At 44.9% G+C, this 15,317-nt stretch overlaps 2 protein-coding genes across 3 annotated transcripts in view; both read right to left on the bottom strand.

The window, feature by feature from the left end:
• Positions 1-406: 406 nt before the first annotated feature.
• scaf1 (SR-related CTD-associated factor 1) lies at positions 407-10,982 on the bottom strand. Its single transcript, XM_031755802.2, has 6 exons — positions 10,854-10,982; positions 6,360-9,847; positions 5,485-5,567; positions 2,370-2,675; positions 2,166-2,294; positions 407-1,227 (listed from the first exon to the last, which is right to left on the bottom strand). The coding sequence occupies exons 2-6, from the start codon at positions 9,748-9,750 to the stop codon at positions 1,069-1,071; spliced, it is 4,068 nt and encodes a 1,355-aa protein (XP_031611662.2). The 5' UTR covers positions 9,751-9,847; positions 10,854-10,982; the 3' UTR covers positions 407-1,068.
• Positions 10,983-12,061: 1,079 nt separating this feature from the next.
• Positions 12,062-15,317, bottom strand: part of abcc1 (ATP-binding cassette, sub-family C (CFTR/MRP), member 1) — a 56,250-nt gene continuing 52,994 nt past the window's right edge. For both annotated transcript variants that reach the window (XM_039611198.1, XM_031755796.2), the window contains exon 31: positions 12,062-13,142. In XM_039611198.1, coding sequence (XP_039467132.1) covers positions 13,034-13,142 — 109 coding nt within the window. In that variant the 3' untranslated portion in view covers positions 12,062-13,033. The remainder of the gene's footprint in view (positions 13,143-15,317) is intronic.

Below are 15,317 nucleotides of genomic sequence, written 5' to 3'. Positions count from 1 at the left end.
ACCTGTTAGCCTAGTCTGCCTGTGTCTCATCTCTGGACATGAATTCAATTTGGAAAGTGATGTGTTAGTGGGTTGTATGTACATTTATGTAACGAAGGTCACCTGGGACCATCATGTAGAGTTTATTAGGAACAGCTGGGGCCAAAGTAGATAACTGATCGACACAGCTGGCCAGAGTTTGTATTTATATACAGTCTGTTATATTATTATAGTTTAGTCTACAGGCTGTGTCCAAGTTCAGGGGCTGCAGCCTTAGAAGGACCCTACCCAGTCTCAGGGTGGTTAAACTGGTCTAGCCTGTGACAGCAGCAGCTACAGCTGTGGTAGACGCGTCGAGAAAATCCTGAACAGTCTCTCTATGAACAGAAACAACTGACAGAAAGCAGACAAAATAAATAATACAATGTTTACCAGTGTTAAGTAACATTTATAGTGTGTTGGTCATTTTATAAAGAGGCTGAGTATAACTGTCATTCTCAGTAACATGCACAGAATACACAATAAAAGAAGTGAGAAATCAGCAGTGACCAACAGCCTACGTGCTGCCTGTAAAGACACAGGGACACGGGGGACACGCAGTTCTTCTGTTTAGTATTGTTTAACTCCTTTTGGTGTGCAGCTGGGTATTACATCTCCTCTCAGTTTGGATGTTGATATAAAGGAGAGGTGGGGTAGATCATCATCATAAACATTTAATTCAATACTATTAAAAAAGGTCCTGTAATTAGTCCCACCATTGAGACACTTCTAACAAATCCAACCAACAACAACTAAGCACTAGACCCTTGACAAAGGTAGGATTTATTGCAGGGTTCAATACGGGACTGTACTAGCTCACACGAGTGTCTAGACAGGATCTACTTACTGAACCTTGTGTTCATGATACATTTGGAAAGGAATATTTACAACATGATTACAGCGATGAGGATACATACTTCTACATGAAAGTATAGACAAGGGAAGGTATGGAAACAATAAAATTAGGCAATGACAATCAGTGAACTGCTCACGTACTGAGCAGATTGTGGCAAAGGTGGAACACCCCCACCCCCACCCAAAAGTCTTGTATTAGGCAGAGGGATGCAGTGCTCCTGGCTCCCTGTCATCCCTTTCTTCCTCGTCCATTTTGCGCCCGTGTTTACGGAAGTATCTGTAGCGCTGAACATACAGCTTCACAAGGTTGCTGACTTTGACTGGGTTGATTTCTCCAGTGCGGCTGTGGCAGATCTAAGATAAAGACACAGTGTGATTAAACAGTCAGTAACAATTCAGAACACAAGAACATAACTTCATTTATGGACGCACAGTTCAGACATTTTGACCAGATGCTGGTCCAATCCCATCATAAAAGCTCCAATGAAAGAGCAGGACAATCCACTCAGGTGCACTACACAGCAGCAGGGCACTGCTTGGCAGCTGATAGCTAGCATAGCAAAGAGAAAGCTAACAGCAAAGGGTCAGCAGTTACAAAGTAGTTCACGCCCATGGCACCAACAGCGTTCCTTTGTATGTTTGCAGAGTGTGACTGTGTTTCATGTGAGTCTGCATAAATGAAATGTACAGATGGTGATTCTTTGTTCTTACGTTCTCTGTAAGAGTTGCCAGGATGCTTTTACTGCTCTTGTGATTAAAAAACCTGATGTCAGCAACCTTATCATTTCACCTCACCTTCCCTGGCCACTGAGGCTGTGTGCAGATGTGTAACGATGTGTGAGGTTGTGTGCAGATGTGTAACGATGTGTGAGGCTGTGTGCAGATGTGCGAGGATGTGCTCAGGTGTGTGCAGATGTGTTCAGGTGTGCGCTTATAGGGAAATCAGAAGAAGAAGAGACTAGTGCCAGTGTCAATGAATCCAAGCTAATCTGAGACTAATGCAAATAAACTATGCTAATAATGTCAATATCCATATATTTGTCTTTATTATTCTTATTTCATATTATTTTACTGATAAAGACCAATTCACTGAATGTATATTATTGCATTTATTTGTTAATGCATTACCCAAAGGCATGGTACCAGGATCTCAGTGGAAACATCATAGTTTTATTGTAGAAATACTGCATGTTTTAGCCACACTGTAAACTTTAAGCTGCAAAGTGCAAAGTCAACATGAGCCATGTGATATATAAAACAGTATGTGGTTGGATTTGTGTGTGAAGGCTCACCTTATGCACTGCTTTCCTGAGGATGTCTTTGTATTCTTCCTTGTTGATGTCTTTGCGTTGATAGTAAGGCTTGATCGCCAGCTTGACCTCCTCTACTGCCCGCTCCTGTGTGTGCAGCTTCTTCAGGTACTGTGCAGTTCAGGTAAGCATCATGTTAAATAAAGGAACCCACAAAAACAAACAAACAACACAGTTCCAGTTTACCTTATCCGGGTCTTTGCTCTCATTGTCCCATCCAGTGTCACTAGAACTCCCAGACACACCCGTCATCCCCACAGGTACGATGGAGGGTGGAGTCTGAGCGCATCCACCACCTATTGAAGGGTGCAGGTGTGAAGGTGGAGTTTTAGTGCAGCTAACCAATGGGAGGGAGCCATGCAGAATGAACTGGGCTGGGCTCAGTCCAGGAGGTGGGGGGAGAGAGGGAGGGGGAGGAATCTGTAAGGATGAAGAGGAAGAGGACGCCGAAGGAGTGAGCTGGGACTGGTTCTGATTGGCCTGTGAGAGCATCTGCACGTGAGAAAGGAGATAAACGAATTCACGGTCATTCAAACAATAACAGGATCATCATTTCAACACACAGAGGAGCCTGCAGCTCCCATATACACAGCAAGGTCCCCCTCTAGCACTGTGTGTGTGTGTCTGTCTGTGCGTGTGTCTGTGTGTGCGTGTCTGTCTGTATGTGTGTCTGTGTGTGTCTGTGTGTGTGTGTCTGTGTATGTGTCTGTGTGTATGTGTGTGTGTGTGTCTGTGTGTGTGTGCGTGTGCGTGTCTGTCTGTATGTGTCTGTGTGTGTGTGTGCGTCTGTGTGTGCGTGTGTGTCTGTGTGTGCGTGTCTGTGTGTGTGTGTCTGTGTGTGTGTGCGTGTGTGTGCGCGTGTGTGCGTGTCTGTCTGTATGTGTCTGTGTGTGTGTGTGTGTGTGTGTCTGTGTGTGCGTGTCTGTGTGTATGTGTCTGTGTGTGTCTGTGTGTGCGTGTGTGTGTGTGTGTCTGTGTGTGTGTGTGTGTGTGTGTGCGTGTCTGTGTGTGCGTGTGTGTGCGTGTCTGTCTGTATGTGTGCGTGTCTGTGTGTGCGTGTCTGTCTGTGTGTGTCCGTCTGTGTGTGTCCGTCTGTGTGTGTCTGTCTGTCTATGTATGTGTCTGTGTGTGCGTGTCTGTGTCTGTGTGTGTCTGTCTGTGTGTGTGTCTGTCTGTGTGTGTGTCTATGGCGTTATTTTTGTGCCACTATTCTGAGCACACGTAAAAAAAAAAAACATTTGCAGGTGCAAGTGTTGCATTTTGAGGAGAAATTTATTTTGAGTGAACAAAATTGATTGCGGAGTTTGAAATATTAATCTTTCTGGATCACAAAATAAACTTTTAAGATATTTTCAGGCGAGAACGTAGCTGTGTAAACTTCAAATATCTGCTTGATTTACCAAGACATCACTCTAATGTTTTCGGAGATGCCTGTTACCCACCAGCTGACTGCATAGCTGGACTGATTTTTCATTTTTATGTTTGTTTGTTTGTTTGTTTTTGTAACGGTATAAACAATGAAAGATGGTCATGATCAACTCTGGGCTGGACCAATTACAATACATCCGTATTGAGTGGAAAAGGAACACGATTTGTCCCGTACTTCAGCTAGAATGAAACAAAGACACAAAGCTGGAGTTATTCTGCGTCTTTGCTGCAGCTGCCTCTTCTTCTCTCCCTCCCTCTCCTGCTGCTACTTCAATCATGAAACTGATCAATGATCAGCTCATCGGTATTTCTGTTGCAAGTCCCGTCTCTCTTGTTTGTTTATCGCCCACTTTGCGCCAGAAAGAGGAAACCAGCGGAACAGCAGCAGCACGTTTAAGCTTGATCAGCTGCTGTTAGAGTTAATTTAATATTAATTTCTAGTATCAGCTGATGTTTGCTGGAGCCACAGCTGTAAAAGCTGCTGGTCATGATGTCGGTTTGGATATGTGGTGAGAGGGCACACCTCGGGTGTCATCGTCCCCCATTGTCCATCATTACGTTCGTTGCAGAGAAACAAGCACAGGGCTCTCATTGATTTAGCATTATGGTGAATTATATATTTTCATGTACTTCACATTTGTTTTGTAGTTGTGTGTCTTATTTTGAAATAAATATTTAGGCGTTACCATATTGACCAAAGAGCATTAAGGGGCAGAGAGGAGGATGTTACTCTCAATGTTGTTGGCGCGTTTCAGGAGGACAATTCTAATAAAGTTACAAAATTACACAGTGAATTTGCGTTGATTATTATATTTACAAAATACCACAGTTTTTGTTTTGGTCATATCATTTTATTTTGTTGTATTTATCCATGACACGTTAAGGCCGGTCTGTGAAAATATTGTCTGACATTAAACTGTTCCGTGGTCCAAAAAAGGTTGGGGATCGCTGGTCTAAGTGACTTATATATTATGTTTAACCTGAGTAGCGAAAGACCACGGGGGGTTTGAAAATGATGTGCCGGGAGCCGCGCCTTGACCACCGGGTCAGCTGGTGCGTAACAGGCATCTCCGAAAAACGTTTGCAAATATGTGATGTCTTGATAAATCGAGCAGATATTTGAAGTTTCAGAATGGTGTTTGAATGGTAAATTTATAAGAATGGTATTTTTATTTTGTGATCCAGAAAGAGTAATATTTCAAACTCTGCCACTCTGCGTTCCTCCGCCACTGCTTCTGTCTATGTGTGCATGCAGTGTCTTTCAGGACTGACTGTGGCTACGTCCACACTAGCCTGGATAGATTTGAAAACGGCGTTTTCGTCTGAAAACGCTCCGCGTCCACACTAGCGTTTTCAGTCGTTTTCACAGAGTTGTGCGTCCACATTGAATCGGTCCAAAACGCTTACATTCCAGTCCTGCGCATAAGCGAGTGAGAATTAGAGAATTTGAAGAAAAGCTATCTGGAGCATGTACAAACTGATATTGATCTTTTTTAGGGCTGTCAAAATTGAGAGCAATCAGAACAACTGCTGTATAATGCACTCCGCTATCTTTGTTTAATTAGTCACATGACTGCATCACATGACTAAAATGCGTCATCGTTTTAGAAAGCCTGCGTTTTCGAGTGTCCACACTGTGACGGGGCAGCTCCGTTTTGAAATGTATGCATTTTCGAAAGCGTTTTCAAAACGCTGCGTTTTTCCTCGGGGAAAACGCCATCTCAGTGTGGACGGGAGGCCAAAACGGAGAGAAAACGATGCGTTTTCAAACGAAAACGCATTAGTGTGGACGTAGCCTGTGTAGCCTCCTCCTAAGAACATGCACTAAAATGTTCCTCCCCCTGCAGATGAATGAAGCTCCACTGAGTGTCACCTGGCTGGTTGCTTGAATGAACTCTTGTGCTTTGGCTCTGCTGGCGATATTGGCCTCTTCCATTTTGAAGAGCAGAGCAGTCACTGTGAGAAACAACAGAGACTGTTTAGGGAAACAGACTGACAAACATACACATTCATGTTTTATAACAGGGCAGCATGATCTTTAAAACTATAGATAGAATCATATGATCGTCTAAAAGCTTAAAATAGCGCTGCACAGCCTGTGCTCCCCTTGGACACAAGCTGTACTGGGACAGCAACTGTCAGTCTACACTTTACCAGAAACCTGGAAAATACTCCGACAGTGACCAGCAGCATGCGGAAAATTTGAACTTGTCCTTAGTTTACCCCCCCCCGCCCCTTTCAAAAACGGAGCCTTCTGATAGGTTGTCTCGTGAAGGACTTTGTTTTGGTTGCTGTTATGTAAAGAAGCGCTGCTGCTGTCAAACCTAAAGCTCTTCTGGTCGCCACTTTGTCACACATGCTCCCTCTGTACATTTTACAGTGCACACATCTATTTTGATTATTCTGTAAGTTACTGTAAAATGTCCAACAGCATTAATAAAGTGTTCTGATGATGTTTAAGTGCAAATGTGAGTGAAATGCTGGCGCAGTAACTCTTCCTTCATTTTCTCCACAACACTAAGAACTACTTCAGTAATCTCATACACTTAGGTCGATGTGAAGAAATGCTAGTAACAGCAAAACCCTGTTAGTGAGAATCTGGTTCAAATAGGAGAGACCATGTGACCAAACTCTGCACGGGCCCAAACTGCCCAGTGACTCACTAAATACCCAGCTGTGCACAATGCTAATAGCTTAGTTTCTGTGTTTGAATAACATGTCTTCTCTGCATAGGGAGAGGGAACTTACATGCTAAGACACCTCCGGTTGTACAGTCCACCCCAGTCTGGAGACTCCAAGGAAGAGTGGGTGCAGGAGCTGGAGGGGGAGGAGGAGGCGGAGGCGGCTTACCGGCAGATGAAGAGGACACAGATGAGGATGGGTCAGAAGAAGACAGAGGCAGAGCCAGGGAAGGGAGACCACAGACGGTTGAGGACAAGGAAGAAGGCGAGCCCAGAGATTTTGACAGATCATCCTGACTTGGCAGCTTGGCTGTGGGTGGGGCGCTGCTGAGACCAGCTCCTTGTGAGGTGGCCAGGTTGGAAGGACTGGATGCTGGTTGTGTAGGACTAGGCTGTTTTGGACAGTCCTCAGTTAGGAAAGAAGGATCCGGAGTCTTACAGCTGCTGTCTACAGTTTGAGAGTCTGGTGAAGACTCCCTGGCGTCCCGCAACGATGGTGCAACAGGTGGCGGAGGGGTCTGAGGAGGTGACGAGGATGGTGGGAGCACACTAGTGGAGGAGGATGTGGACGAGGAGGAAGAGCAGGGTGCGGGGCCAGCTTGGCCAGTATGTGGACTGACTGACTTGCTCCCATCTCCAACGCCTGACTGAACATCTAAGGAGACGCCCCCACCCCAGGCTTCGGACATAGCTTTAGTTTGGTTGCTGCCTCCAGCGGTCAACCCCACTGCTTCGGCCTTTTCTCTCGTCTTCTTGGCCTGGCGGCGCCGCCGCTTGGTTACCAGAGAAGATGAAGGGGAGGAAGCGGAGGAGGAAGTGGATGTAATGGAGCTGGGTTTTGCTTTCTTGGATTTCAATCCTGCAGGACCGGTCAGCGATGATGGCGGTGCGGACAGACTGCTGCGCTTTCCCATACTGACCAGGTCTTTACTCCGCCCACCCAGTGACAGTGGCTCTGAACAAGGTTTCAGAAAAGGTGACCTGCTTTCATTGTCCCTGCAGAAGACTACTGCAATTGAGCCACCCACCACAGACCCCCCAGTACTCCCTGCTGCACCACCTGGGCCGAGAAGGTCCATGTTCAGTTTTCCAGAGCCAACCGAAGACCCCGTGGTACTGCTTACGCCTTCGCGCACCAGAACCGAAACTTTAGACTGAAGCTTACCTTTCTGACTAGCACCACCTTCTTTCTTGGACTTCCCAGATCGACTTGTGTCTTTTCTGCTCTCTTTGTCCCGGTCTTTGTCTTTTTTGATCTTCCTGGTTCGCTTTGCTGAGGGGAAGCCAGGCGAAACAGAGGCAGATCCGGAAGAGACCATCAGTGAAGAGAGGCATTTGCTTTTGGCTGTACTGGCAGACGCCGAAGCTTCAGAGCGGGCAATTTTCTTTAATGTGCGAGATTTCTTTTTGGGTTCATGTCCAGTCTTGGGCGTAGCTGTAGCTTTAGGGCTGGGGACGGGAGCCTCTGGAGGCAGAGCAGCAGGGGGCGTGTCCTCCAAAGATGGGTAGTCTGAGTCCAAAGCTTCACCATCCAAAGACAACACATCAATCTCCAGTTTGTCTGAATAGCGGTCTGACTCATAGCTGTGATACCTGGGAGGCGAGAGCGACTGCGATCGGCTCTGACAACTACCTTGGTTCTCCGCCTCTCCAGCTGAATGCCATTTTCTCTTCTTTTTACGGGGCTTGTCGGAGTCCTTTGTGGCCCTCCCAGGAGAGGATGGGGTAAGTCTCGGAGACCCGGGAACGGTGGTGGTCGTTGTGGTGGTTGTGACCGTAATGGTTCGCTTAATAGCGAAGAGGTCAGACCCACTGAGGTCTTGGATGGACGGAGGTACGACGGGACGACCATCTCGTCTCCTATCCCTGTCCCGTTCCCTATCTCTATTGCCTTCTCTCTTTTCCCTGCTTCTTTTGGACCTCTCTGAAATGCCTCGCTCTCTGCTCCTTGAATGATGTTTTCCCTTCCTTTCCTTCTCCCTCTTTCTGGAGCTAAAATCTTCATCCCGTCCATCTCGTCTGTGGCTACTGATACGATTGTGTTCCCTCCCTCTGTCTCTGTCCCGATCTCCAGTCCGGCTCCTGTGTTTATCCCTTTCCCTCTCTTTGTGTCTTTCTTCAGACAGGCTGGAAAACGACCATCTGGTGTGGGCATCTCTTCTTGAAGAATTGCAGGACCGTGAAGTCTCTGGGCTGCTGTGCCATCTTTTCTTCCTCTTCCGACTGCTGCTCCTGCTGCTCCTTCTTCCTTTATCCTCTTTGCCCATCTTTTGCGCCTTTTTCTTGTTCAACTCCTGACCCCACTCTTTGCCTTTCCTTCTCTTTTTTCTTCTAATCTCCTTTTCTCCGTCTTTTCTATCTTTGCTTTTTTGTTGGCTGTGGCCCTTCGAGTTTTTGCCGCCCTGATCTTCAGGAGGCGTTAAAGGGGATGAGGATGTAGAGGTTGGAGGATGAGAAGGAGGCGGTGGTGGTGGTGGCGGTGGCAGCTGGGGGGAGCAGGGTGAAGAAGCAGGAAAGGAGAGATATCGTTCCTTCCTTCTGCTGACCAGCTTCCTTCTCAGATCCTCTACTCCTACCACAGGCTCATCCTTGAGCTCAGTGTCTACTTCCCAGCTGCCCTCTGTGCAAACAGACACAAAGCCATCCCCATCTAGCACTCGGAAGATTCGCTCTGGCTTTGACCCAAAGAAGGAGATGCTGGGAGAACTTAGGGGGAGGGTTTCCTCTACAGGTCTCTTAGTGCTTCCATCTCTTTCAATGGCTCCAACTATCTCGCCCTCCTCTATCTCAGAGTGATCTGAATCAGCTTTCATGGTGCTGCAGTCCACCCTCCTCCTCAGAGGGAGCTGAGTGCTCAGACAGGCGCTTGGAAGGTCAGTGAAGGCGTCCGTGGAATCTGGAGGTTCCTCCACCTTCTCCTTTTCTTCTCTCATAGTGTTTCTCTTCAGGATCCTTGCTTTGCCACTCTCATCATCAACATCTGATGCTGGGGAACCAGTGGGGTCAAAAGGATCGTATTTCTCTCCTTCCCCCACCTCCTTCATCTCTGTTCCTTCTCTAGCTCCATTATTTGGATTGAAAGGATTGTACATCACCCTTTTCCTCTCCTGTTTTTCACAGTCAGCACTTTGTTGCATTAAAGTGTGAGGCAAACAATCTGAGGAGGTGGTACTGCATGTAGGTTTAGAGAGAGACTGCGTAGCTAGAGAGGCAGAAGTGGAGGAAACCCTGGCTCTCTCTGTTCCATTGAACTGGCTTTTTACACGGCTTGGATAAACTGATGTGTTGGCACACATAGAGGAGGATGTAGACAATGGTGAAGATGGACTGGTTGAAGGAGATGATGCAGACAATGAAGGTGAGTAGGAAGGAGGGCTCTTTGAGGTCTCTTCAACTCCACCTGGGGAAGAGGAGGCACCAGGCCTCCTTCTGAAGCCTGTTGCCAAAGTCAAGTCCATGAGCCAGAAATACCGGTGGGTCAAAAAGAGAGGGAAGTAATACTGAGACACCTAGGGCGTGGCAGGTCACACCAGAAAACAGGGCTCAGGAACCAACCTTGCAGAAAGAAAAGAACATGTGTCACTTTACGTTACAATATAATCCAAGTGGAAATGCTCCGTGGAGAGCCTACGATCGTGACAAATGATGAATACCATGGTGGATACTCAGAGGTTAGACTGTTTCTACAATTGTGTTGTCAAAGAGAGGGCATGTCTTTAGTACAGTACAGCGAAACAAAGAAAAGACTGACTGAAGGAATTTGAATGATATTATTATTGTTGTTACAAAGAGCTAAACGTTCATCTGCCTGTTAACATGCTTCTGCAGTCGGGAGTGTAATCAGAGTTTGGAGTCCAGTCATATGAAACAGAAGACCAGAGCCAGTCTGAGGGGGCCCACTGAGTCCCACTGCGCTCTCACCAGGGTGAGCTGAGAGACAGCTGAAGGCAGCCGTCGGAGGAGTCGACCCTTACACCGGGTCAACACACACATTTTTCAGTCTACACTCATTGAACACAATCATTAAAAAAAACTGCGCAGCACATGACTGTGTCTCTGTTGTTTACACGGTGAATTAAACATTACCGTCGTTCTCCTTCTCTGTTGGGACGCTTACGTGATTTCTGACTTGTAAAAGAAAAGAAAAATACGTTTAGCTTCCATATTAGGGACTTTTATTTCTCAGTACTTGTCACAGATAGCATTATCATTAGATTTTCGTGCCTGGACAGCGCGCTGGCTGCTTTACAAAACATCTTTCCGCCTTGCGTTTTGACCATTAACTCCATTATGTGTAATGCGGGTTTGTCACGGGTCGCACACTCGATTTACTAACAGACGCTAAAAATGTCTGGCGGCAGATTTTCAGTTACCCATGTAGCTAATTAGCTTAGCGCACCTAGCAAGAAGAGGAGTATGTTGATGGGTTCCCTTCATCCCGGTGACCTTCTGTCTCAGGCCAAAGCCACCGCTTCACATCTACTGGCTGTTACTTTGTCAGACATTCAATCAAACCACGAAATTAGATATATGCTGCTTTTTGTGGTGCTTAAATACGTACCAGTATTTAAAACGGGTCTGTTCCACCAGTCACCGCCATCTTCCCTCCCCTGAAACCGGACACAAAGAATGATGGGAAACCGAGTGAATCGCAGGTGCTACAAAAGAGCCGCATACATCGTTTACCACACACCATTAAAGTTGCCTTTGATGTGCCGTGATCATGACACTGTTACACATTTACACATAGAAGTTCAAACTGGCTTTTAAAAAAGTGTCTTTTTTGTAACAACTAATTCATTTCTGCTGTGACTGGTTTACAGACAGCTGTCTGAAGTATGCTACCCTAAACCGAACTTATAGATCAAAGTAACATGAACATGTTTACTGTCATAACTCACTTTTACTTTTAAAAGGTTTGCATAAATGGATTCCATATATGAAGCATCAAATGTACCAAAACACAGACAAAGTTTAGAAATTGGCAAAAGCAGAACTCCTCAGGTAAAAACACCTGTTACTAAAGTAAGGAGACAGTAGTTCTTCAGCACATCCAGGCTCAGCTGGCTTTGAACATCACCCATCCATCCAGTGTCTGTCTATCCCAGCTGCCATAGTGTAAAAGCCCGGACAGGTCATCCACCGGCTGCAGGGCTAACACTCATATTTACACTTGTGATGATAACCATGCATGTTTTTGGACTGCGATAGCACATTGGAGTGAACAGACATGATAAGAACATGCCATCCAGTATGGCCACAGCAGTGTTGTGAGGTTCTTCTTATTCATATCTTTAGAATATAATTTCCCTCTTTTTTAAATACTAACCTTGCTGCCTTTTCTTAGGATTTTTTCTCCTTCTGGCTCTTCAGTAAAACAGGTACTGCTGTGACATGACAAACCCAGCAGACTATTCGTACATGTTCATATTAAACACACAGGTTAGTTGTTGGGTTGGCGCACGAACAAAGGAGAGAAGTGTTGGGCTACCAACACTTTTAATTTGTCAGCAGTGTGTATGCAGACCAGAGGTAAAACACCACCCGTGTGCATAACTGAAACATAACAGACTGCACTGTGGCTGAGACAAAGTCCAATGTTTGTGTGCAGAGTGTCTAAAGTGGACCAGCACATTCCTAACACGTGTTAAAAACTAAGCTCTGTACTGTAAACCATAGAAACGGACTTCACACATCAAACAACCACACAAAGCCATTTAACATAAGCAACATGAAAACTGCTGTCACAGATACACTATTTAACACGTTTTGGTTCATTTGTTGCCATTGTCTAATTTTATTTGTGTAAGGCAGGTATATACATTTCCAAACATACACAACATGTAGATTCAAACAGTTTGTCCACATCCCATAGTTGACCTGTTTCTGATGACTCCATCAGAGGCGACGTACCGCTGAACACCGAGTGCAAGCAAAGTGCAGGACAGATTTGGCTGCGTACCAAAGACAGAACAGCAGTCTTTGTTTTAATAATCAAAATACAAAATAAGCTCTAAAACTATGTCTTACATGAATAAAGCCTCCAACACATTCAGCAAAAGCACAATGTAAAGCTGTAACTGAAAGACAATAAATAATCAGTGCTGAATGAGAAGTAACAGTCCAGTGACTTCAGCACAACAGCTGTGCGTCTGTATTTTCTTTGTGATTGATGTTTAATTCTGACCAATCAGCCTGGTCGCACCATGTCCCACATCCTCCCGTTACAAAAGTTAAACTGGAAATCTGTCCAAGTAGAACATTCCTGATTCCTTACATTGTACCCTGTGCATGCTAGCACAGGGTACAAACAAGCTGTGTCTCAGCTCCATAATTACTGCTTGTATGAGATATTTTCTGTAACTGACTGGTGTTTATTACTGAAATAATGATGATGAAACCATATTGTTGAGGAGTTTAACAGTGGACAGTGTGGACAAAAGAAGCAGACCCACAGATCAGGCTTCTTTATCCCATCATAAAAATGTGGAGGCTTTAATATTCACGTGGTAATCTTGATATGTGGTATGAACTTTATCAGGGCAACACAAACAAACCCCACACTGCTGGTTGTAATATTCTCTTTATATAAACAGCCCCAGCCTTCTTGTGCAATGAAAACTGCTGCTAGTTTCAAAGCAAAGAAGGTCATTGGCACGTAGGACTGTGTCCCTCTCATTGGAAACCATCAGCTCTCTGCAGCAGGAGACAGGAGGCCCGACATAACGACACTCCCCGGCTTCAGACGAGTCCAGAATCCTTGGCCATCTTGTAAAAGGCACCTCTCTGACTGATGAGATTGGAGGGCGAGTCAAATTCTGCCATCGCTCCATTCTCCAACACCAAAACCCTGGAAGCACAGAGAACACTCAGGAAACTGTTTGCAGGCTGAAACACTACAGCTGATGTTAGCCTTGAAGTGTAACACCAGATTAGTTGCTATTTATGCCTAAAGGCATCGTTCTTCACAGAATAGCGACTAATATGTTGTTGCTGCACCTGGAGCTTTCCAAATGTTCCTCACTTTAATGACTCATTGAGAAGCGGTTACTTTGTCCCACATGGCTAGTAAGGTGACACTGGGTTTGGAGCTGTGTGACAGTCTTAGGATGACATGAAATGATAGCGCCAAGCATGAAGCGTGGAGCAGTGGGGAGAGAAGCTGAAGCTGATGATCGTTTAGAGCATGGTGGGGGTGGGGGGCGTTATGGAGAACCCCGAGATTCAGGAAGAGGATCTTTTCTGCACCACGGTTAAAGAATATTTACTTTTTTCTCTTCATACTCAACAATAGACTATTTTTCTTTATGTTTAGCAAAGCCGTTGTGGCTTCCTACTGGACATTTGAATGAACCAACGAGACCTCAGCTGAACACTGATACTCTCTGGTACACAGAGCGGTGAAGTGTCAGTGGGGCGGCTGTAATGCAGTGATAAGATCACAATGACACTTCAGAAGAAACAAAGGAAGGAGAAATTAAACATGCCTCAAACAGAATGAAAGAACCTGGAAAACAAAGCACAGAGCTAAAAACGTCTCATCTTAGAGGTACAGACCCAAATAAAGTGGACATACATGGATGAAGTCCAGAAGAAACAGTTTCCTAAACAACATGATGATGAAACAGGAAATAAATCTACTGAACTTCTATCTTACAAAATTAACAAAGAGAGATTTATAAAATCAGAAGGTTTTTCAGAAGAAATGAAATGTAAACACAGCTTTCTGTTCTGTACTGCAGAGCTCGTCCCTCTCATCAAGGGTCAAACTGCTTTCATTAGACAGACAAACACACAACAACATCTGGAGGCAGCAGGGCCTTTGACTGGGTCAGCTGGTACTCTCTGTGTAAAGTGTTAGTGGAGTTTACACTTCAGCACAGTTTCATCAGAACCTCTATGCTACAAACCAACAGCTAGAATAAGGTTATGATCATTACTCAGAAAACAAATAAAACAGCTTTCAAATACGGCAATCTGGATAGATATTAAAGATGAATAACATTTAATTATGTCCCCAAACAACACGAAATGAATCAACTTAAAGGCAGCTGGGCTCTCAATCGATGACTTACCTGGGGATCAGTTTATTACACTTAAACTATGATCCCCATTGCCAAAATACAGTCAGACAAGGTGGAATACGCTCCCCTTTCTAGGTACGACTCAAATAGTAAAATGAGCTTTCTGCCAGGATTCTTGTATTTATTTCAAACAATACCAACGGAGCCTCCAGGGAACGTCTTTGAAGAGCGTGACAGATGGACTTCCTGTTTACACGCAGGGTTAAAGACCTAGAACTTAAGACCGTGCTACCAGCTAAAGGCAAAGGAGGTCTTTTCCTGCCAAATATTAGAGACTACTTTAACAAAACCTTAATGGACATATGTAACGCAGTCTGCACAGCTCAGCAGATGCACTGACAAACATTAGGACGCATTCCATTACAGGCAATAACAGGCGACACACACCTGAGTGAATCCAACCCCTGCACATAAACATCTGTTAGTCAGAGACAACCAAACCAAGGAACCCTATAGGCTGATACAGAGGGTCACATGACCCTGAATTCATTCCACATAAAACCAAGAATGAGTCAATAAAGAAATTATACAGCAAAAATATTTGATTTTAAATACAGGGCAGTAATTTCAGCTTCAATCGCAGGATTCAGCCTCGTTTTTACATCCTTTGAGCCAATAGAACCACAGTGACATCACTGCATGTACGTCAGGGGTGTCCAAACTTTTTTCACTGAGGGCCACATACATAAAAATATAGGAGGGGCTGGGCCACTTACTAGAAATTAGGTATATAACCTTAACTGTAGTGTATTAAAGTTAGAAAAATCATTTAAAAGTGGTCAAATGTGTTATATTGTTGAATATAATTAAAGACAAAACTGCCTTCATCACAGCTTTCCATAAATGGATCTTTATTGATTTATTCAGAAAAAGCTTTGGTAGCTCATTCTCAGAACAGCAGCAGATTTCTTCTTGGACAGCAGATTTACAGCACAGAGAAA

The sequence above is a fragment of the Oreochromis aureus genome, linkage group 4 (assembly GCF_013358895.1).
Source record: "Oreochromis aureus strain Israel breed Guangdong linkage group 4, ZZ_aureus, whole genome shotgun sequence".
Lineage (NCBI taxonomy): Eukaryota > Metazoa > Chordata > Actinopteri > Cichliformes > Cichlidae > Oreochromis > Oreochromis aureus.
This window is presented reverse-complemented; position numbering and strand designations above follow the sequence as displayed.